The 24,581-nt window shown below is 43.8% G+C and overlaps 1 protein-coding gene across 6 annotated transcripts in view; it reads left to right on the top strand.

Annotated features, from left to right (window-relative positions):
* Positions 1-21,820, top strand: part of ELOVL5 (ELOVL fatty acid elongase 5) — a 74,558-nt gene extending 52,738 nt beyond the window's left edge. For 5 of the 6 annotated variants that reach the window (XM_042986567.1, XM_042986563.1, XM_042986562.1 and 2 more), the window contains 5 exons: positions 12,432-12,509; positions 13,264-13,435; positions 15,204-15,328; positions 18,692-18,826; positions 19,947-21,820. In XM_042986567.1, coding sequence (XP_042842501.1) covers positions 12,432-12,509; positions 13,264-13,435; positions 15,204-15,328; positions 18,692-18,826; positions 19,947-20,090 — 654 coding nt within the window. In that variant the 3' untranslated portion in view covers positions 20,091-21,820. The remainder of the gene's footprint in view (positions 1-12,431; positions 12,510-13,263; positions 13,436-15,203; positions 15,329-18,691; positions 18,827-19,946) is intronic. The other variant, XM_042986565.1, reaches the window with a different exon arrangement.
* The last annotated feature ends 2,761 nt before the right edge of the window (positions 21,821-24,581 follow it).

Genomic DNA, 24,581 nt, shown 5'->3' with positions numbered 1-24,581 from the left:
TCAGATCTGCCTGAGTTTAAAACAAGCCTTGGTACTTCCCAAGTTAGATAATATTTACATTTGATGTTTGTGTGACTTTTTTTCTGTATTTACATAAACCCATCAATAATATCACTGTAACATAACCTTTGTCAATTTTTTCATTTCATTTTAGCTACTGTTTTTCTTTAACTTAGCATTTATATTCCACTGAATATTAAAACATAGGAGGTAGTCATGGGGTTTTATGACCAAACAAAGTGAGGAGGGGACAGATCCCATTTGGGCCCCTCATCCCACAGAAAGGTCCCAAGAGCTGGAGCCATTTGTCTGCGGTCACACGGTTGGCAGGGTTGGCAGGGTCATGATTATTAGTCGTTATTTACCCTTCTGCTTATCTGTATACTTGGGTCCATAAGGAATTTAAAAAATAAATACGTAGTCATTGATATTTGTGTGTATTTAATCCTGTGGCATGAATTCACAGCTGCCTTGGCAAGTTCTAGGCTAATACAAATAAAATTAACTGTCACTCACAGGAGACAAAGAGAAATCTTGAAAGAAGGAAGGTAACAAGGAAGTAAAAGGGGGAGAGTCATTATAGCTTTAAAATTACCAGAAGAAGGAAAATAACAATGACTTTTAGAACTGTGAAACGGAGTTTAAAATGTAGAAAAAATTTAGACTTGTTTATAGTTAATGCATTTGATAGCAAGAAAATTGAAAGGAGAGACATGGCATTACTTCTTATTACCTCATGAGCTTGGTGTTTTATTTCTAAGAAAATGTTTCTGGATCCCCGATTTGAACAGTGGTATGTTTTAGATTGAAAGTCTAGGGCTTTATGGCAAGCCTTTTAACTTTTACGTATTAAATTAGGTGTTACCTAAAATCACAGTCAGTGACAAGGCTCAGAAATAAAATTTCAGTTAATAGAAAACAGCTTGGCTTGTGTCACTCACCATTGTAAATCTCTATCCTTAGTAGCAAATATAAAAATCTTATGTGCCTCTGAGAGGCAGGGCATATTTCATGCTTTATCGAAGCCCCACTGTTTCTCCAAACTATCTGTATGTCCCCGAGGTCCAGATTGAGAACCCCCAACCAGATAATGCCAGATGTGGCTTTTCCTCAACATGTGGTATATGTCCAAGTTGGACTTGTTTCCACTGTCCCCTCTGGCAGGCTTTCTGAGCCACTTCTGACTCCTTTGTTAGTGGGCCAAACATGAGAGTCCCACTCAGGCAGCTGCTGTATGCCAACCATTTTGGTATATCTGCTCTCCACCTGCCTCTGGCCTCTTGTCCCCCTAAGCTGAGAGAACCTCATTGCTTGGTTTGTTACAGTCCAAAAGGGAGCATCCCTGTTGATCAGCCTGGGTCTCGTGCACTCATCCTGGGACTCAGCAGTAGCTGCAGAGGAAGCAGGGTCAGTACTGCATGGTGGGCTTTGAACTTTAAGAACTTCTGGCCCCTTTCCTCAGGAGGAGACACTGATCTCTCAGCCTGCGCCTTCTGCTTAGCTCTACTCAAACCCCCCAATACCAGTGTCTTTCATTTTTCCCATCTACCCCCAAGAAACTTCCTTTCAGACCTAACCAAGCCCACCTCTATTTGACAGTCTCCATCTCATTCTTGAAAACTACTCAAGGATCAGTTCCCCTGTGAAGGCAGGAGGACACTGAGTCAGAAGACTCAAGCTCTAAAAGGCAGTGATTCTTTAGCCTCTCTTGTCTTCCTGCTATTCCCAATAAACATGACACATGGCTTTCCATTAAACCGCTCTGTGGGTGTGGCCTCTGCCTCCTGTCCCTCACACAGATGATGTACTTACAGGATGGCTGTAATCTCCGTGTCTCTTCCCTTTGTTAGTAGGGCTCCATCAAATGTATCCTGAGCATTGGGATAGAACAGTTGCAAATGCTAAAAGAAAAAAGAAAAGGCCTCAACCACCATTTTACTTTATTAACAACAAAAATCACAGATTACAAACAAGATTATTTTTTGAGTACTTATGTATCTGTATTCCCTTGCAGTTAGAACTGTCTCGAGCATTCAGAACATTTAACGTGTAATTTTAATACAACAATTGAGGGGCACCTGGGTGGCTCAGCCGTTTGCCTCTTACTTCAGCTCAGGTCAAGATCTCACAATTCGTGGGTTCGAGCCCCACATCGGGCTTTGTGCTGACAACAAGCCTGGAACCTGCTTCAGATTCTGTGTCTCCCTTTCTCTCTGCCCCTCCCCTGCTCTCACTTTGTCTCTCTCTCTCTCTCAAAGATATACATACATACATACATAAATAAGCAAGCAAGCAATGATTGATAGCTGACTGAATAGATGGATCTGGATTGGCATAGATCTAAAACGTATTCTTTTTTACCCTCTGAATTTTTTATTTTAAATTGTAATTTCAGGGGTGCCTGGGTGGCTCAGTTGGTTAAGCGTCTGACTTCAGCTCAGGTCATGATCTCACGGTCCATGAGTTTGAGCCCCACGTCAGGCTCTGTGCTGACAGCTCAGAGCCTGGAGCCCATTTCAGATTCTGTGTCTCCCTCTCTCTCTGCCCCTCCCCTGTTCATGCTCTGTCTCTGTCTCAAAAATAAATAAACGTTAAAAATAAATAAATAAATAAATTGTAATTTCAGAACTACTTCAGAATATGAAAAATAAAATCACATAAACAATATCTACCTCATAAATATTGATCTTTTATTATCAGTTTGAATTGTTTACTTAAAAAAGAAAATATTACAAAAATGCATCTGAAGTACAGTCCCTTCCCAAATATAACTTCCCTCCAAAGTTCCTATGTTTCTTCTCTGGATATATTTTTATATTTTTCAATACATATGTATGTATACTTGATAGCACGTAATATATTGTGAGGAATTTTTTTTAACTTATGTAAATGGTTTACTGTTTCTACTCTTTCAAATAGCCTCCTTTTAGTCATTGTATTTTGAGATCAATCCATGTTGAAACTTACAGATTTAGGTAATTAATTTTAACTTCTTTATTATTTCAGTTTTACAATTTATCATACCATTTTGTGCAGTTCTCTTTGCATGGACATACAGGTTTCCAGTTGACAGTGTTATATTGAGTACTCTTGGTCTCCTTATGCAAATGTTGCTTGTTTTTGTTTGTTTTACCAGATATATACATAGGAGGACTTTAATGACTGAATCTGATAGTCTCTTGTCTTTTAGTGGGGAAATTTAACCTATTTTCATTTAGTGTAGTGATTATTTTGGAATAATTTCTTTGACCTTTTTTATGTGTGTACATTTCTTTTTTCATTTACTGATTTAAAAATCATTCCTTCTAATTGTATATTTTAGTGTTACCCATAAGTTTTGAATATGCCTTTATGATTTCATAAAGTCTAAAGTGAATTATTCTTTCTATCTTCCTGAGTAACACAGGACCTTAGAAGTTTCTGCTCTGGTCCCATCTTCCATGTCTCGGTTGTCGTGTTGAGTCCCAGCGTGTTCCAAGGTCCTGAACAGTCATCTTTACACTCTGGGGTTGCTCTTCTCTGTGCTATTGACCTGTGAAATTCATTCTTGCCTTTGAGTCTCGGTTTTCTTCTTCTAGAGTAGTTCTTTCCTGTGAAGACTAAACTCTTAGTCTCCATTTGAGCATCATTTTATTTGTCTCTAAGCTTGAATAGTATTTTAGTGGGGCATAGAATTCTAGATTATTTTTCTTCAGTGCTTTGAAGATTTATTCCAGGGAGGTCAGCTGCAGTCTTGTTTTTGTTCATTTGTAAGTAATCTTTTTTGTTCCAAGTACTTGTTAAGTTGCCTAAAAAACTAAAAACAGTTGCCTGGGTAGCCCTCTGCTTTCATGTAACTCATTCAGGACTTGTGAGCCTTCAGTCCAAAAGTTTACATATTCCATGAGTTGAGGAAAGTGCTTTGCCATCGTTTGCTAGATTCTGGCCTCTCCTCCTCTCTCCGCGGTTAGACACATGCTAGATAGTCCCAGACTCCACACATGCTGTCTTTTGAATATTTGTGCCTCTTTATCTCTGTCCTCTGCATTCTTCTGATTCACCCACATTTTCATTTGTGTCTCCTGTCTCATCCATCTATTGAGTTTTTAGTTCAAATGGCTGTATATCATTCATTTCTGAAAGTTTGCCACTTGTCTTTTTTTCACTCCATAACGTAGGAGCATCGCGGGTCTTTTTTTCTCTGTGATCGAGATATGACAGTTCTCTCCAAACTTTTAACCATTTGTTTTCAGCCACATCTGTGAGGTCATACCTCTGGGAATAATTATTAAATCTTCGTGAAATCTCTTCTTTGAAAACAAAAAGAGTTTGGTGTTCTGGATAAGCATCCCAAACTAGTTTTGCTGGGTGGGGTTATCTCAGGTAATGTGTCTTCCCCAAGTCAAAGATTTTAAAAGGACTTCAATGTAGGCAAACTTCCTCCTTTCTGAATAATGCGTTGGGGAGGGGCCTCACCTTACAGTTAAGCATCAGAGGTGATGCACTTGTTTTGGAGGGTTCTGTGCAGCTTTTCTGTATATGAGTTTGTAGTGGGGGAGTGGGTTCTGTTTTTGTTCAGTTTGCTGCATTGCCAGAACCAGACGTCCGTACTTTTTTTTCCTTTGCATCTTCTTTTGAAGACTTCTGATGCTTCTGATGCTTCTTTATTGGAAAGATGAAAGAAGTTTGCGAGATGGGTGTTCTGCTTGTGCCTTCTGACCTCTCTGTAATTGTGGGGTTGACACTGTTGAAGCAGCTGGGCAAGCACCTGACAGCCTGTTCCTCCCAGGGCTCTGGCTTTGAAGGTCCTGATAGAACCACAGAGCAGTTGCTTTGGAAACACTATATTCTAAACTGTCTTGTTTTTCTTTCCCTTCAGGCTTTCCTAAAATAGAAATATTATTGTGGGGAAATAGGATTTGGAAAAACACTGAAAAGACCTGGTAGTTGATCATTGAATTTTATTTAAAAAAAAAAAAAAGATTTTGTTTACTAAAGTACTTTGAAAACAATATTTACTATTCTGCTTTTCTCATTTAACAGAGGTATAGAGAAGTTCAGTCATCTGGTGAGATTAATACTTCTCAGAAAGGCCTGATGATTGCCATAAAATAGTTCTCACTCTCGGTTCCCCTGCAACAGAAGCTCTTTGCTCAGAAGGAAACTTATCTCAATGAGTGGAAACACCCCACGCAGTTATGCGCCCTCAGTTGATCTGGCACTGCCCTGAGAGAATGCCTTATATTGGGCAAATGGAGAAAAGGATGCAGCCTTCCCTTCACTTCCCACACCCAGCAGAAAGGGGAGGATTACCTGCCAGTTGAGAGCAAGCTTTGGAGTTGGTCCAAAGCCAGGCCTGACACCTCTAAACTGACCCCACAAGCCTTTGGTGTAACTTGGCCTGGTGGCCTGGCGACCCGGCGGCATGAGAAAACACATTACTTTACAAATCCTCAACCAAAGCAGACTTAATCTGCAAAGCAAGAGTTGGTAGATGGAGAGATGGAGATCTCTCTTTAAATTATTCAAAGGATGCCCTGGCTGGGGCTTCTGTAACAGGAGGGGCAACACCACCTCAGGCCTACTCATGGGCTTTCGTGCTCTGGAAGCAGAAGGAGCAAACATCTGACTAGAATCTTGGCAAAGATTTATATAGGTGCCTGCCTTACGCCAGGTAGTGGGCTAGCTCATTGACTGTTCATCACACTGCCACTGCCCTCTCTGTGGACGGAGACTTCCCAGGTAGGCCTGGGATTCAGGCCTGTGCCTTAAACCATTGTGCACCACTGTCTCAGGATGCTGAGTCTTAGCTTGAGGTCTTGCTCTCCCTAGCCACTAACATCCCCATGAAATATAAAATGAGCATTTCTGGCTGTACACGTGAAAGCAACTTAGTAGAAGCCACTCCTCAGGAGGCCTGAAAAGTGAGAGAAAAGGACTACCAGCTTAAGAGGGCAGGGTGTAGGGTTCAGGGAAAAATGCCAGACATACCTATTTTGGGTTTGGATGAGGACAAGCTGTTTCTTTGTGCTTTGTTCTGAAGACTTTTCTAGTGTATAGAGCCTGTCCTTATGACTTAAGAGTATTTCATTCAGCAGTAACCCAAGGGTGTTTCTGGTAATAAGGAAAAAAAACAAAACACTTTTGAAAGTTATGAGTGTGAATTATCTTAAGTGGGCATCCTTATAGTCCGGACATGAAAGATTTTAAATTCAAGGCCACATGCTTTGATCTGACCCTATTTCATAATAGCACAGCCAAGAGCGACTAGCCAAACCCTGGAAGAAATAGGTACTTTGAATTTTGGAGTACCTGGTGGTTAATTTCAAACCAAACCACTGCTGAAGTAAAGATGCAGGTAAGAAGTCTACTTTTCCAGAGAATTCTTCATGGGTAGAGCACCCCCATCGTGCTCTTATTAAGGATTGAACTGCCGTTTGAGATTGCAAGTGAACTGAGAGCCAGAATTCTGGGTGCCTGGTGGTATCACCAAAAAGTTGTGTGACCTTGGGGCACCCATATCACTTCTCATCTTTGTTTCCCTATTGAAAACATGAACTTATACACAAATCTAAAAAACACACACTTGGACATTCACATGGAAACCATAAAAACTATGAACATGTCAACCACACACTTGGTGTTGCTTAGAAATGCCGTTTGGGTCCTATAGATGCAATTGAATTCCAGTAAGGACAGTCTCTAGTCTCATTGTCTTCTATTGGATGGATGTCTGCTTGGGGGTAATGACCACACAGCTTACCAAGCCCCTATCACTAAAAGCAGCCAGCCCTTTTGGAAAAGGGTTATCTTGTGGCTCTGACATCTTGGAGTATTGGGGTGAATGGCTGATCATGGTCACCCAAGAAGACATTCTTCTGCTTATTCTTTAAATGTTAAATGACCTTGTTTCTTGAGATGCTTTGGTGGCATTCCAGAAAGTGCTCTGGAAGTGGTTATCACGCTAGAGTTTATGCCTCATTTGTGGCTAACTGTGGTGTTAGATGAGAAAAGTCACCTCTCTCAATATTAGAAATTATTAACTCCACGAAGTGAATCATCCAGACCTAGCTGTGCTATTCACCTAACTTTTCTTCTTTAAATGAAAAGATGCATGAAACCACCTTTGGTTATTGAATTTGTCTCCTAAGAAGAAAAAGCTTCTAGCTCAGCTTTAATTATAGCCCTTTCCATGCTCCTGGCTTAATTAAAGTTTGCCTTACTCCAAGGAAGGGGAAAGCACATATGGTTTGTAGTAGTTCTATTTGTATTTTGATTACTTGGGAAAAGCCAGGTAAATAATGCACACTGTTGCTCTTGGAGTAGCCGTACTGTGCAGGTAGTGGCAAGCTGTGCGTTGTGACTGCTTTTTCAATGAGGTATAGTCCTGCCCTCTTTTGAGCTGATTCCCAGAAGCCCAAGACAGAGAGACCTACCCTTACTTTCAGTGCCTCACCTTTGTCCAGCCTCCTGGGCCCTCTCGCTTTGCAGTGTCTGCAGCAGTGTGTCAGATTTCTGGGGAACTGACCAAAGCAGCTCTCTGGAAAGAAGCCAGGCCTGAGCCCTGAAGGGAAGTGGTAGCTAAGGTGACTTTGACTAGAGCATTGTCTCCTCTGATGTGTTCCTAGTGGAGCTGGAGGGAATAGCCTTGAAAACCCCATGCTGTTTCCCTCTGATGGGGGATGGAGGGAACAGAACCTTCTGGCACTGGCCCATTTTATGGAGAATTGCTGAGAGTCTTATGGAGAAACTTTAAGTCAGGTGCTTGGTCCTCGTGTGTTAAATTATTCTATCCCTGCAAAAGCAGAGGGGATACTTGAGAATTCAACTTTCCATATCCCCCCACTATGACATTTGATGGGGACTGGTTTTTCCATCTTGTGAACAGAAGAATTCAGACGAATATTGTCAAATTCAAGTTTCACTAAAATACTTTGTTTCAGTTTCTCCATTTACAAATGACACCTTTTGGGGTTTGGGGTTTTTTTTTGTTTTGGTGGGGGTTTTTTGGCTATGAATAACACATTAGGCCTCAATTTGAGGGGCAAAGAGCCATGGCTTGACCTCTTTATCATTAGTTTAGCAAATATTTATTCAGCACCTCTGGTGTACAAGTCCCTGTGCTGGGTTCTGTGGATGCAGGAGCCACAGTCCCCACCTCTGTGAGCTTACCAAAGGGCGCAAAACAGACCCTTTAACAAAGCGTTGAAAGGAGGAGCATATGAGCACATACCACAAGGTCACAAGGGTGAGCTTAGAGGAAGAAGGATAGACTTCAGCTGGAGTGCTCAAGCAAGCGATCACGAAGAGAATTTTAACCAAACTTTGAAGGTAGATAGGATTTTTAGAGCTAGAGATGGGGGTACCTGGGTGCAGACAGCACTCAGGTTGAAAAGAATAAGTTCATGGTCACTGCTAACTTCATTGTGTTTGTCCCATGTGCCAGCTTGGATAGGATAAGCATTTGTACACTCCATGCATCTCATTTATTTCTCAGGGCATCCTGAAGAGGTGGGACTGCTATTTTTGTCCTGTTTGGGGAATGAAGAAACAGGTGTATAGAGATGGACATACTTGGTCTAAGGTCACCTAGCTAAATGTGGGATGCTAGGATTTAACCTCCTCCTGGCTAGTGCCCAAACCTGTGCTCTGTGCCCTTGGCCATATCGAGGTGGGTGAGGAGTGGCATGCTTGGAGAAGGAAAGGGGGCCCGTCTGACTTTAGGTCAGGGAGCAGGGGAAGTCAGCTTGGGGGAGTGTGTGGAAGAACGTGAATGCTTTGCCTAGGGTTTGGGATTGGGTTCTGAAGGCACTGAGAGTCTGAAGGGTTTTAAACCCAGAATTCAGTGGTTTGGGAGACCCTGGGGCCCCAGTGGAAGTGCTGAGTGGCAGTGGTGAGCAAGGGAGAGATGCCTGGTTGGCAGGGAGTCTCTACTAGGAGATCAGGATGGCGGGCCTGGGGCAGTTTGAAATGGCACTGGACGGATGAGAGCTTCTGGTTGGTGTACCTGCTTCACGTTTCAGTGCTGGGGAAGTTCATCCACCCAAGACCTGAAGTTCTTGAGCTTCTAGAGATGGTGGGTATTTTAGATAAGGATATTTCCCCCCATTTAAAGGAAAAGGGACAAATGGAATTTTAAGGTAATTAGCTTAAGGAGCAAGGCAGTCCAACCTGGCTGCCTTCTGAAAGACATTTTGAAAGAAAGGCATGTGTCAGTCCCTTCTGCTGGAGTTAACAGACCCTTCCTCAGTCAAAGTGGCTGCAGGATTACAGGGAAGGATTAGTCCTCTTCTTCCTCAGAGAGAGAGCTCCCTTGCTTTTCCCCTCTACCACCAAGGCAGGCATTCATGGATGCAACCATCTTTAATTTTGTGCGCACACACACACACACACACACACACACACACACACACCATTCTGTTCTCAAGTTGGCAAAAGCAACCCAGGGTATCTCAAGACACTATAAACCAAAACAGTAGCTGGAAAACAGTGATGGTAGGTCCTAGAATTTTAAATTAATAAGATGCTAAAATTTCAAAAATGTGTCCTAGATACATGAGGACAGTCACTGTTAATAAATTTCAGTAAGGCTATCATTGTTAATGTATCTTTTAAATGGCATAAATTTATCTTCATGAAGAACTTTGCTGTATTGTCCTTACTTTTTATCATTTTCAGGAGTCCTGTGAAAATCTCATGGAGAACCATTAGTTCCCTTTCTGTATCGTCACAGAAGAGAATTCATTGGTTCCCTCAGGGGGTAAAAGGAAAGGCGGCAGCTCTTCTGAGGGCACACATGCCAACACCACTGACTCCCAACCCCTCTTGGGGTTCAGGCTTTGTGTCTTGATTCTTGGAACTTGAAATAAGGTCTGCATGTGGTGTGCTTCACTGGCTGTGACTTAAGAGGACAATAGACCTTATAAATTACCTTGTGGATGTTGGTTTTTCAAAGATAGTGCAGTGTAGGGGCACCTAGGTGGCTCATTCGGTAGGCATCCGACTTCGGCTTAGGTCATGATCTCTCATTCTGTGAGTTCGAGCCCCGCATTGGGCTCTGTGCTGACGGCTCAGAGCCTGGAGCCTGCTTCAGATTCTATGTCCCCCTCTCTCTCTGCCTCTTCCCCAGTCACACTTGGTCTTTCTCTCTCAAAAATAAATAAACATTAAAAAATTTATTTAAAAGATAGTGCAGTGTAGTTTGTGGTTTATTTTTTTTAAGTCTTAACACAGAAATTGTAGAAAGTTAGAACAGAACCTTTAGAGATAATTTAGTCCAACCTCATCTTTTTACTTTAAAGTACCCAGGGCCTGAGGAACTCAGTGGGCTCGTCTCAGGTCCTGGGCCTTGGTGGATAGGATAGCAGCCTAGCTAGCCCAGCGCTCCAACCTTTCGCTTCCTAATGCAGACTCTTCATCACATAATGATGCCTCCCTCGTGTGTGCCCCAAACCCCTGTGCTGGTCTTTGGCCACGAAGACCATGTTAATGCCTGATGCTTTTTTATGTATAGACGATGACAAAGCCAGAAAGCAAACCACAGAAAGGAAGTTAATAGGAAAAAAAGCAGTTTCTAAGCTGGGTGTCCAGTGAGAGTGCAGTGGCCACACCCACTACCGACATTTCTGAGGTCAGACTGGGTGGAAATTTAACCGTTTGTCTTCAGGCCCTTGTCATCCTTCGTGGCTCACCCACCATGAAACCCGTGGTTTCCACTCCTAGTTGCATGTTGAAATAGCTTGAGAGCTTTGTAAAAGGCCCCTCAAGATTCTGGTTTAATGATCTGGGGCGAGGCCAGGCATTAGTTTTTAGAAACTCCCCAGGTGATCCTGTTATGCAACTAGAATGGGAACCACAGCTTTGAGCCGGTGGTTCTCAAACTTTAGCTACATCAAAGTCACCTGTAAAACAGCCTGTTACCACACCGCTGGGCTTTGCACCCAGAAATTTCTGATTCAGTAGGTCTAGGGTGGGGCTTGTGGTTTTGTTTTTCCAACAAATTTCTGGCAGATACCGATGCTTCTAGGTTAGGGACCACACTTGATAAACCACAGTATTAGATTCTCCAAAGGTCTGTGATCATGACTCTGAAGCCCTATCTTGATGATCTGCCCCCAGAGTTTTGATTTTGAAGGTCCAGGGTAGGCTCAAGAATTTCCATGTCTTGTAAGTTCCCATGGGATGTGAATGCAGCTGGACTGGAGAACACACTTTGAGACCCAAGGCCAGTTTTTTATGCTGGATGCCAGATGAGATCAGGCACGAGGCAGGCCACCACATTTGTACCCATCTAGTGCCAGTTGGCCACCAGAGAGAAAGTCACCAGGAAAACTCAAGGTCACCATAGGCTTTGGGAGGAAGCAGTGAGCTACAGTTTACCTGGACAAGGAGTAGCACCCCGTAGGTGTTTGTTTAGAACATAGTGTGGGGGCACCTGGGTGGCTCAGTTGGTTGAGCATCCAACTTCGGCTCAGGTCATGATCTCACAGTTCATGAGTTCAAGTTCCACATTGGGATCTGTGATGACAGCTCAGAACCTGGAGCCTGCTTGGGATTCTGTGTCTCCCTCTCTCTGCTCCTCCCCTGCTCACACTCTGTCTTTCTCTCTCTCAAAAATAAACAAACTTAAAAAAAAAAAAATACTGTGGACATGCACAGGTGTTCAAATTAAATCTCTTCTCTGGACATTACAGTGGATCCTTAACTCTCATCTAGACCAGGTGTCCTCACTGTGTACAGATGAGGAAACTGAGGCCGTCATATTGAACTGGTGATACCTGGAGCTTGCAGCTCAATTCTGAGGTCCTTTCTGTGACACTGTGGAGGTCTGCTTCGTGGACCCAGGGGATGATACAGCAACAGGAAATAATGAAGGCGAGGCTTACTGAATGATCCTAGGTTTTACAGCACCGGTTCTGGGAGTGTGGTCTCTAGACCAGCACCATCCATATTACCTGGGAACCTAGGAATTCTTGGACCCCACCCCAGGCCTACTGGATCAAAAACATTCCCCAGTGATCCTGTTTTAACACACCCTTTCAGGGATTCTGATGCCCCAAGGTCAAGTTTGAGAAGCCCCTGGTTTAGGGAAGGGCTGAGGCTGCCTGGTGGGCAGGACCCAGAGAGCCTGCCACCAAGCTGGTCGAGGCCTTGTGACAGCCTGGGGAATTGAAAATTGTGGAGAGAGCCAGCTTGGTAAGGCAGCACCCTGGAGTGACTCCCAGTTCACCCCTTGTGAAATTGAGACTTAGGTCATCTAAACTTCCCTTTGTCCACACTCCCTGTCATCCTGATTTTTGCTCAGGAGCAAAGAGCAGACTTGCCTCAGCCAGCCCAAGGTCAGTTGTCGCAAATTCAGAAACTAATTGAAGTTTAATTGAATAGGGCTTTATATGTTCTGATATTGTTGGTGATTGGCTTTTTCTGTTTTGTTTTGTTTTGTTTTATTTTAGTTAGTGACAGGAGTATGGGAAGGCAGGTACAACTTCTTCTGTCAGGGCACACGCAGCGCAGGAGAAGCAGATATGAAGGTATGGTCTCTCTTTTTTTTAATAGTTTTTCTTTTTAACAAATCGTACAAAAAACAAAAAGTTCCATGAACTTCACTGCCCAAGGTAATTCCTACTGACATTTTTAAAAGAATTTTTTTTAACATACACATGGTATGAAAATTAGAACAACATGAAAGGTTTAAGATAAAAACTACAGTTTCATTTAGTAAAATTGAGTCCTATTAATTTTAGTTTCCGGGGGGGCGGGAGGGGGGGTTGGAAACGCATGCATTTCTCAGCATTTATATAAACAGGATCTTATGAATAATGCCTTAAATGCTATAATCATTCCTCAGAGTGCCCTGGGAGAGTGGTCTGTTTGTACATTGTGACTTCCACGCTGAGTGTTTTACATAAAAGGCTGCTGCTATATGTTCAGCATGGCAGTCCTTCCTCTCCTTAAAACTATTCGATGGGGCGCTTGGTGGCTCAGTTGGTTAAATGTCCGACTCTTCAGCTCGGGACATCATCTCAACGTGTCGTTTTTTTTGTTCATCTTGGAGGATGTCAGTGGTTCTTTTAAAATTTTTCCCTGTTGTCATTTCCAAGCTCCTCGCCCCCTGCCCCCACCCCCAGTATTCTTTAGTTAGCGATGCTCTCCAAATGACCAGAGCTCCTAGCTGCTGAAGAACTTGAGCCAGTGGGGCTTTGAGTGAACCTGGGATTCTGAGATGTTAGTAAAACATGTCAGGGGTGGTATTCCAGAGAAACATTGATGACCTCTTTCTCTTAGATTATCCGTGTCCTCTGGTGGTACTATTTTTCCAAGCTCATCGAATTCATGGACACCTTCTTCTTCATCTTGCGGAAGAATAACCACCAGATCACGGTCCTGCACGTCTACCACCATGCCTCCATGCTGAACATCTGGTGGTTTGTGATGAACTGGGTCCCCTGTGGCCACTGTAAGACTTAAATTGAGGCGGGGTCTGGGAACAGGTGTGAGCAGAGGGGCTGAATTAAAACCAAGGCTTTTAGAGAAGGTGCTGCCTCTTTAGATTTCTAGGTCAAGCATTTGAACTTTGTGTCTGAGTTGCTTTCATGATAGTGTGGCTGTGCACTCATTGAGCTGATAGAACCTTTTTCTAGCTAATAAACCATCCTCTGCTAACTTGGCAAAGTGAGGGAAAGACCAGATTTCCAGCCTGGGGCATATTAATAAATAGGGACAGTGTCCTCTGTCATAGAGGGCAGCTGTTCCAGGTAATTTCTAGTCCTTGTTTCTCTACAGTGTGGAAGGTGTTTGACTGATACAGGCAGGCCAAAAAGACAGAAGCACACCCTTGAGGGAGTACCAGGGAGTAAGACTACTGGTGAAACGCAGATTTAGCTGAGGGGCACCTAAGAAGTCTTGCATATACGCTAATACAATGACCCTCCCAGGGCATCTTCAGGGGCAAGCACCAGCATTTGAAGTAAATGCTCAAAGAAGGATGGGTGTTGTTTTTAGAAAGCTTATGGTCTGAAGTCTCATAATTTTCAGAGATTAAATTGTCACCATTAGATTTAGCTTGGGAGTTCTAACAAATGTTCTGATCAAAATTTCTGCCATCCAGCACTGAGGAATTTGAGAACCTTTGGGTCTATTCATGTGTTTTTTCCTAGGATAGCACTGACCTTGATTAATTCGGCCCAGCAAGGTTCACGCAGTCATAGAATTTTAAGACTAGAAAGGGAACTTGCCAAACTCAGCTCCCTTTGGGTTTGGGAGAAATGGAGATAGTAGAAGGTTTGGTAGAGCTCAGGTTCCAGGGCCCCCTCTCATGTTTTTTTTTTTTTCTTTCCCCCACCATCACATCTTATGGCTCGGGATTAATGACTTAACTTTCTAATAGAAACAGTGTCTCATTGCATTTGAAGAGTGGGTTACATTTTCAAAGAACTGGCAGGATAGTGGATTTTAACAAGCCCCGCTGGGCCCATGAGGAACAACCACAGGAACTGCACGTGACTGGCCCAAGGTCACACAGCCAGTTACTGTGCTAGCCAGGAGTAGAAATGCACTCCCTGATCCCAGCCTTGTGGACCGTGGCTCGTGGGAAAGCTGGAGAGCTCTGTTGGGTTGCCTGCTGTGGGGGAGGAGGACAGTCTAAAAAAAGAATTGGTGATTCTACTGGAATTTAAAAATCATGCGATAAAAGAGGAGTCTTTTGTCTCTAAGGAACTGGACTCTGGATTGTATTACTGAAAAAAAATATATGTATATATAAACACACATATATGTGTGTGCAGGCCTTCCAAGGCCTCTTCAAACCTAAGCACGTGTATTAGACAACCAGCTGTGAACATACTGCTCGTCGGCTCCCTTCCCCAGGCCTTCAGCACAGCAGTCTGAGGCACTTGGGCATGTAAAGAAAAGCAGCTAGGTGATAGGAGTCTGGCGACAAAACCATTTGGTGCCAGAATGGGGTGGCGGCCTCCTGACTCTTGTATTCAGTGCCTCCCTGGCAGCTCCAGCTGACCCTGGCCTTAAAGCATCCCAGCAGCTGCCTGCCCAAGTGCCAACTGAATTCTGAGTACAGGTCCGTGAAGTGCTTATTGCTGCAGTATCTGCCAGCCCCTATTCGAAAGCATCTTTTTTTGGGATTTGAAAAGAATTTTGGATTTTTTTTTAACTTGTTATGTGTAAAACACTGATGCATTCTCCTTCCCAAATCCCCTCTGTTCTTTCAGCTTATTTTGGTGCCACACTTAACAGCTTCATCCACGTCCTCATGTACTCGTACTACGGTCTGTCATCTGTCCCTTCCATGCGCCCATACCTCTGGTGGAAGAAGTACATCACTCAGGGCCAGCTGGTACGTAACTCTCCCTCCCAGGACTCTCCTCCCAGGACTCGGTGGCTCCTCCCGCCTCTTCCTGGCTGTATTGTTATTTAATAGCCTCTAGGGGGCGCCTGGGTGGCTCATTCGGTTAAGCGTCCAACTTTGGCTCAGGTCATGATCTTGCAGTTTGTGGGTTCCAGCCCCACATCAGGCTCTGTGCTGACAGCTCAGAGCCTGGAGCCTGCTTCGATTTCTGTGTCTCCCTCTCTCTCTGCTCCTCCCCTGCTCATGCTCTGTCTGTCAAAAATAAAGAAACGTTAAAAAAAAAAAAATTAAAAATAGGGGCGCCTGGGTGGCTCAGTCGGTTAAGCATCTGATTTCGGCTCAGTTCATGAACTCGCGGTTTGTGAGTTGGAGCCCTGCGTCTGCCTCTGTGCTGACGGCTCAGAGCCTGGAGCCTGCTTCCGATTTGTGTCTCCGTCTCTCTCTCTGTTCCTCCCCTGCTTGCACGCGCACAGACACACACACACACACACTCTCTCTCTCTCTCTCTCTCTCTCTCTCTCTCTCTCTCTCTCTCAAAAGTAAATAAAGATTAAAAATTTTTAAAAATAAAAATAAAGTAATAGCATCTAACATGTGCCTCTCGCGCCCTTTCTTATTTGATCCAGTTAAACTACTTACAGAGAGGAAAATTTTCTTAATTTTAATTGGTGAGGAAATTGTGCCTGTGGGCGCACAGCTAATTGGGTTGTAGAATGAGGACTAGAATCTAATTTCCTGACTTCAAGTTAGGCCCTTTGTCCTTAGTTTGTGCACAAAGTGTGTGTGTGTGTGTGTGTGTGTGTGTGTGTGTGTGTGTGTGTGTGTTTCCGTTTCCAGGAGTTTTAGAAGGAGCTGGGGGGCGAGGTAGCAGGAGTCCCAGCTACTTGTAGCTGTTAGGCAGTGAGGATGTCTGTTAAGGCAGGTGCCAGGTGACCTCTCAGCCCCCGTGTAGCAAAGCACCTGTTGGTGAGAATGGCACCTGCTGTGCTTCAGATGACAGCCTCCTTCCTGAGATTCACCACACCGGGGCAACTGTTGCATTGGCGGTTTTGTCTCACCATCCTTTGTTAAGCTTCCCTGAACTGTCAGCATATTACAGATGCATACTTCTCTCCCCTTGTGAATTCTTTCGTGAACTAATTATTAATATTACTACTAATCTTAAACACTGACATTTGTTGAGTCTATGTAAGGAAGCAGTTTTACGTGGACTATTCCAATAGTCTCATTTCATGTTGTTATCCCCATTTTGTGGATGAGGACACTGAGGCAATAGGCCAATGCTAGCTGATTGAGGGTTTAGACATTAAACCCTTAGCCCTAGCCCTGCCCTATCAACACATTTTTCTAAAGAAACCAAGCTGATTCCAATCTTTCCAAGTCAATTATGATTTTCCAATATTTAAAAATAATCTGGCAAAAAAAAATCTGAGAAGATGGTCTGAACTACTTATGTGTTTGACATTTCATTATCACCTCTTTGCCAGCTGCTCTGCAGTCCTTGTTAATTTTTTCAGTCACCTGTGAGAAGGGATAATTGTTCTTTAACTTTCTTGTTACACTTGAGAAGTGATGCCGAAATTGATTTATACCACCCAGCCCTGGCTACGCAGAAGCAGCATTTAAAAGAACAGACTGGGAAAATTGGTTCCCCATTTAAGCTCTGCCCTTTGAAGTAGAAGATTGCACTCAGTTTGCTTAGATTTAAGCACCACTCCTAGTTATTTCTTAGCCGGGAATACTTAACCTTAAAAAAGAGAAGAAGGGAAAGAAAACAAAAAACAGTTCTACATAAAAACCCTGGGAGCTGGGATATGTGGTGGACAGAAACCTGCCCCCTGTTGTTATTCCTCTAGAAGACAACACCCTTCAGGAGCCACACCTCATTTTCACTCCTTTTCCCTGTTTCTCCAAGCAATTCCACATGCTTTTCAAGATTTATTCATCAGAAATTATCTATGAACTTAGCATTAAATCCCGATAGAAGTTCAGACCAGCCTTCTTCAAACCCAAATGGTACATGGATAAGGAATCAGAAGAGTGTCCAGTGGGATTGCATATCCCACAGAGATACCACTGTTATCTTTAAACATACACCCCCCCACACCCTTCCTTTCTCCCCTAAAAAGGTAAAGCAAACAAAAAAATATCTTTCATCTCTATGAGGCACCTGGGTGGCTCAGTCAATTAAGCATCCAGCTCTGGATTTCTGTTCAGGTCATGATCTCGTAGTTCGTGGGTTCGAGCTCTGCTTTGGGCTCTGCGCTGACAGTGTGGAGCCTGCTTGGGATTCTCTCTCTCCCTCTCTCTCTCTCTCTCTTTCTGCCCCTCCCCCACTTGCTCTCTCTCAAAAATAATAAGTAAACATTGTTTTTAAATACCTTGCATCTCTCTATACAGGGTCCCTAAAGTTTGTATGTGGAGGGGGGATTAAGTTTTCATTTCTTTACCCAGCTTCATTGAGATATAATAAGCTTGTAGCATTGTATGAAGTATGTGGTATAATGATTGGATATATGTATGTATTGTGAGATGATTAGGACAATTAAGTTCAATTAACCTCTAGAGTCACTATACATAGCTCCAATTTTTTTCTTGCTGTGAGCACTTCTAAGATCTACTCTCTTTTAACAGCTTGCGTATGTACAATATAGTATTTTTAACTATTCTCTGCATTTTTTTAAATTTTACTGTAGAGAGAGAGCATGCTTATACATGTGCATGTGAGTGCAAGCAGGGGAGGGGCAGAGATTGAAGAAGAGAATCCCAAGCAGGCTCCATGCTGTCTGTGCAGAGTCCGACATGAGGCTTGAACCCATGAACCTTGAGACCATGACCTGAGCTGAAATCAAGAGTCCAACGCTTAACTGACTAAGCCACCCAGGCATCCCTATTTTCTGAATTAGAGAAAAGGTGATTGAAGTAGCCTGGAAGGGGAGAAGAATATATATAAGACAAAGGCACAGGGTCCCTGGGTGGCTCAGTGAGTTAAGCTTCTGACTCTTGGTATTGGCTCAGGTAATGGTCTCACAGTTCATGGGTTCGAGCCCTACATTGGGCTCTGCACTGACAGCCTGAAGCCTGCTTGGGATTCTCTCTCTTCCTCTCTGTCTGCCCCTCCCCCCCAAATAAATAAATAAACATTTTTTTTAAGACAAAGGCAAATATATAGTGTAGGATAAATTTATGTATAAATGTATGCATAGTGTTTATGAAGTGACTGACTTCTGCACCAGAAAGGCCTGTAAGTGTTTATTCACAGACTGAGGAGTGCTGGATGGAGAGCCAGTCTGGGGTGGCACTGTGTCCATGGGCCATGGCTGATCAGCTGTATCCCCTCTCTCCCACCAGCTTCAGTTTGTGCTGACAATCATCCAGACCAGCTGCGGGGTCATCTGGCCATGTTCGTTCCCTCTTGGGTGGCTGTACTTCCAGATTGGATACATGATCTCTCTAATTGCTTTCTTCACAAACTTCTACATTCAGGTAAATCTCACTCTTCTGTGGCCTTTGCTAAAAAGCCCCTCATCTGTTCGTTTCAGGAGGCCATCACAACACGTGGGACCCTTGCTGTCACAGTGACAGGGCAGCCCCTGCCTACAGGAGGGGGACTTCTGCCAACATAGGAGATGCTGAAATCTGTCCCAAACCTCCAGAGGGCTCCATCTTTGGAAAGAGGGCTCGGGATTCACGTGGGAAAGCAGAGCTGTTGAACAAGCTCCGTGTTGGATTGCTCAGGGCCCCCTGCAGACACGTGATGGGTGATTTCAGTCAGTCTCACAGCCCTACTGCTCAGAACTTTGTGATGAAATTAAATGTCCAAAGAAATTTCCCTCACAGCTCTCAGCTGTAGATAGAAATCTGCCTCTTTGTCCCAGTTTTCTCACACGTCCACTGCTTGGGTTTGGGGGCTCAGTTCATTCCGAAGTGCATGATGTGAGGTAAGTTTTACTCACAGAAGGGTCCATTTAGGGTAGATTGTCTCCCATGGATCACTTGGTGGCTCCCCGCCACCCCTGGATGACGTGTGTTCCTGCTCCCGTGCAGTGCCTGGTTCTGGGCAGGCACCAGAGGTCAGGAGCAAGGGCAGAGGCCATGGATGTAGAGGCAGTAAAGCCCAGTCCGTCGACCAGCCACCTGGGGGCTCAGCCCCTTCCCTGTGCCCACAGGCACCTTTCTTCACACACCCCTGCACATGGTGTGTTTGAGTGAGCTCGTGAGCAGACCTTGAAGATAAGAGATGTGAGTGACGGGAGAGCTACTACTACAGAGAGGGAGAAGCTGGTGTGGCCTTGTAACCTCGATAACCTGCCATCCGGATACAGACAGGGCGAAGCCAAATAAAGCGCAAATGGAATTTTCTACTTAATTTTTAGAATAGCACTTATATCGCAGCCTATACCTCCCTGAACTCAGCTCATGCTACGCCTCAAAAAAGAAAAAGTGATTAAAACCGGTGGCAAAAAATGTACCCAGGGTCGCCTAACTGCAGACCTCGCGGTATTGGATGCTAGCAGGAAACTAGGTTGGAGTTAGGGAAGCAGGGCGCCCCCATCCACCAGCAGAGCACCCATTCACACGGCCTGTCTGCCCTTCTTCATTTCAGACTTACAACAAGAAGGGGGCCTCGCGGAGGAAAGAGCACCTGAAAGACCACCAGAATGGGTCCGTGGCTGCTGTGAACGGACACACCAACAGCTTTTCTTCCCTGGAAAACCATGTGAAGCCAAGGAAGCAGCGCAAGGATTGAAGCGGAAGAGTTGAAGACCTCCAAAACCCATCGTCTGATTGTAAGCACAGTATGAGTTGTGCCCGATGCTCGTTAACAGCTGCTGTAACTAGTCCGGCCTACAATAGTGTGACTCATGTAGGACCTCTTTCATCAGTTCAAAACCCCTAGAATACCTATACAGATTATACATGTAGGCATAAGATTTTTAACATTTCTGGGCTCTCACCGACCCTGCGCTAGACTGTGGAGGGCGTATTATTGTAGTATACGACACTGCTGTTGCCTTATTAGTTATAACATGATAGGTGCTGAATTGTGATTCACAATTTAAAAACACTGTAATCCAAACTTTTTTTTTTTTTTTACTGTAGATCATGCATGTGACTGTAAATTTGTACAATGTTGTTACAGTAGAAAAACACACATGCCTTAAAATTTAAAAAGCAGGGCCCAAAGCTTATTAATTTAAATTAGGATATGTCTCAAGTTTTTATTCATTTTTAATAGCTCTGTTTAGAAAAATCAAAGACCATGATTTATTGAACTAGCGTGTGACACATAATGTCAAGTGACTTGTATATGTGAAATCAGAAATGGCACCTTCAGTTTTATAATATTGGCTTTAAATCAGGCAGGCTCAATTCTAGTGGAACAGTCAGTTTAACTTTTTAACAGATCTTATTTTTTTATTTTGAGTGCCACTATTAATAATGTAAAAAGGGAGGGGGGACTCTAAAGCAGTTTTGATGAAACCTAAGTATATATTCTTTGTCTTCAAGATTTTAGGAAGTATGTAGGGCGAGTGGGACATTTAAAATATCTGAAGTGCTAAGTGTTTTTATACAGGAAACAACGCCCATTTTGCTTTCCACTCGTCAGAGGGAGGATGTACACTTTTCAAAAGAGATATTGAATATTTACCATTTGACGGAATCCCATAGATGAACAATGGGGAACTAGTTGGCCAGGGTCCAAATTTGGATTGATTCCTGTGCTGCTGTCTGTTTTGACACAAACTTCTTTTAAAATGTGCCTAGCTTATTAAAATGAATAAATGGGGGGAAAAGGGACCTTAAAAAATTTTAAGGTAAAATTAAACAGATAGCTATAGCCTAAGAGAACTGGGAAATTGGATAGAGATAATTTGTTTAATGTAAATCTAATGGTATGTCATTTTTTTTTCTGCTTAGAATCTAAAGATTTGTGTAGAACTGCTTATTTAAAAATAAGACTGCTTATCATAAAATCATGTCTATCACACTTGAGGCAGTGGTCAAACAAATAAGGACTATTGTGTGTGTCATTTTAAAGTGTTGAAATTTAGTCTCTGAATATCTTCTGCATTCGGGGAAAAAACAGTCATTGAACCACTCGTGACACATCTGAGAAGGTCATCGACAATGTATAAACTAATTGTTGGTTTGATATTTATGTAAATATCAGTTTATCATGCTTTAATTTTGCACATTCATATTATAGGGAGCCGATTGGTTCTCTTCTTAGTCTTGTGGGTTTTCTGTTTGGAAGGAGTCACAGCATCTGTTTACATTTACCTTATCAAATCTAGAATGTGTATATTTGTAAATGTGTGTCTTCCTAGGTACTAGTTTGCGAATGTCTTTACATATTTCAATACAGAAACTATAACATTCAATAGTGTGCTGTCAAAGTGTGCTTTAGCTCACCTGGGTATATCCACACTGTTAAATAATGTCTGAACATTAATCATTAAAACATTTTTGATTACCTGTGCTCGCATTTTACGTTGTTTGTATGCTACCAATTCGGACACATTGGAGGAAAATCCACTTTCTTCACCTTGTAGGAACTCACCCAGGTAGATGTAAATAATTTAGTGGGAAAGGTTATCCTGTTGCTCAGCTCACATGAGGACAGATCCCCATGTAGTGAGGCATGGTGGTCAGTCCCCCTAATGGTTTCCTCTCGGCCTTTTTCTGATATCCCAACCAAAGGTCCCAGCTTTCTAAGCCCACCCTTTCCCCCTCCCCCCCTCCCCTCCATGCCCCCCTTCCCCCTTTCCTCCCATCATCCATTCCACCCTTCTCCCCACTTTCACCTCTTCCCCTACCAAAATTCTCCTCTTCCCCCTTCCTCCCATCCTCTCTCCCTCCCCACACCTTCAGGCGATTAGTTACTTTCCTAGGTCTAGACCAGAGGTCTGCACATTTTTTCTGTAAAGAGCCAGAGAATACAAATTTTAGGTTTCGCAGTCCATACAGTCTCTGTCGTGACTTTCTATGCCGTTGTGTAGAGCAAAAGCAGCCATAGACAATACGTGTATGGATGGACGTGGCTGTGTTCCAATAAAGCTTTACTTGCAAAACACAAGACCTGCGCAGCCGTAATTTGCTGACCCCTTCTCTAGAGTAATGAGAACCCACCTTAGTCCCAAAGCCCTATCGCTTTCTTTGCCAAAGACCATTTCGTGTCCCCAAGTCTGACCTACAGATCCAACCATGTACACAGAGCACTGACATGTTCCTTCCATCTCCTTCGTACCACATGGTCCCCAGTGTAGGCTGGAATCTTAGCTTTTTTTTCTTTTTTAATTTTTTTTTTTAACATTTATTTATTTCTGAGGGAGCACGAGTAGGGGAGGGGCAGAGAGAGAGGGAGACACAGAATCCAAAGCAGGCTCCAGGCTCTGAGCCATCAGCCCAGAGCCTGACGCGGGGCTCGAACTTACGGACCGTGAGATAGTGACCTGAGCTGAAGTCGGATGCTTAACCAACTGAGCCACCCAGGCGCCCTTGGAATCTCAGCTTTTGAATGCCTTCCAGCTTGTCAATATCACCTTAAAAACGTCATGTGAGACTGCATTCAGTATTTGGGATATCGTCTGAAAAATACAGAGGGCTATGGGGGTTTGGTGGTGGTGATTAGTCCGATCCATGCCCTTCCCCTCTAAATCCAGAACACTTTGAAAAAAACACAAGACCTAGAAATCAGATGAACGAAGATCAAAATAGTTCATCTCACTGGAAAGACTGGCTGGGTGAAGCTAAGATTACAATAGGGCTTACTTATTACCCTGGCCGATAACCCTACTGACGTAAACTTAGCAGGGCTGGCTCTAGCACACCAGTGGTTTGTGGTATTTGTTGGTCTGGTGATGAGGTCATTAAAATATTTTGCATTGACCAGTAATTGACCCACCTTAACTCCAAGCTCCCCTTGCACCGTCAGATTCTGTCCTAGTGACGTTGCCGTGCTGAGAAAGTATGTTCAGTGTATCTCCCAATCTCGGCAGCCAGAGTCGCCCTCCTCCCCTCAGAGACGTAAGTGGGTAAGAGAGCAGAGTGAGGCCGCACCTGTTCCCATCCTTTTCTCTCTATTATATAGGGAATTGGGAGGGCGGGAGAGGATGGGGTGGGGAGGGAGGATTCACATCTCCCTTCTTCTTAGCAGCCATCCCATGTATGTGGAGGGGCAGTGCAGCCTCATGTGAGAAGCACAATGTGGAGGCCTAATTGCCTGGTTGTTGTTCTGCCTGTATGGCCTTTAGGCAAATACAACACAGAGCCCTTGGAACCACATCAAGCACAGAGTAAACTAAGTTTTTAGCTGTTACCTTCAAGATCCTGTTCTGTTCACTCATCTCTTAAAACTATTACCTATTGGGGTGCCTGGGTGGCTCCATCGGTTAAGCGTCCAACTCTTGATTTCGGCTCAGCTCATGATATCACAGTTGTGAGATCGAGCCCTTGTGTCAGGCTTTGCACCGGGCGCGGAGCCTGCTTGGGATTCTCTCTCTCTCTCTCTCTCTCTCTCTCTCTCTCTCTCTCTCTCTCTGCCTGCCCCCTACTCATGCCTTCTCTCAAAATAAAAAGAAAAAAAAAGCTCATTTTGTCATTTTTAACATTTTTTTGAGCTTCCTTTTCTGAGGAATATGTGCCATAAATATGTTGAGTGCCAGCAAATTCATGGCACTCACCCAAAGGGAGAAAGTTCCCAGGACTGATTTTTGCCATTGTTTTCATATAATGTCTGGACTCAGCTTGTGGTCTAAGGTTGTGCAGATGGTTCAGGCTCTGCGGTGGAAGTTGTAGGAGTAAGCCAACTGGAACCCAGTACCTGACGATATAGTGGTGGCAGAGAACCAATCACACGGTTGTCACTGAATGTCCCCTTTCCCAGATCATCCGGACTCACTGGGAGAGTGCTTGGTACAGAGGGCTGAGGGAGGTGTCCTGAGCAAACGGGGATCTGTGACATAATACTTCAGTTCCTAAAGAAGCCTTTGTTGGGTCGGGACCAAACATGCACACAGATGATTTCACAGGGTGGTTTGTGGTGAGTGCCACGAGATAGATGTAAACCGACCACTGTAAAAGCCCGGGGAGAGAGAACTTTTCTAACAAGGTGGTTGAGAAGAGCTCTGTGAAGGTGGGGGCTTAATCTGAGCCTTTGCAGACCATCTGGATTTAGGTAGGTGGTGGCTGAGGTTGCCTGAGAGACTGCAGGAGCGAATGAGCAAAAGGCTGAGCC

Source organism: Panthera tigris, chromosome B2 (genome assembly GCF_018350195.1).
Source record: "Panthera tigris isolate Pti1 chromosome B2, P.tigris_Pti1_mat1.1, whole genome shotgun sequence".
Lineage (NCBI taxonomy): Eukaryota > Metazoa > Chordata > Mammalia > Carnivora > Felidae > Panthera > Panthera tigris.
The sequence above is the reverse complement of the archived record's forward strand: the minus strand, read 5'-3'. Positions and strand labels throughout refer to the sequence as shown.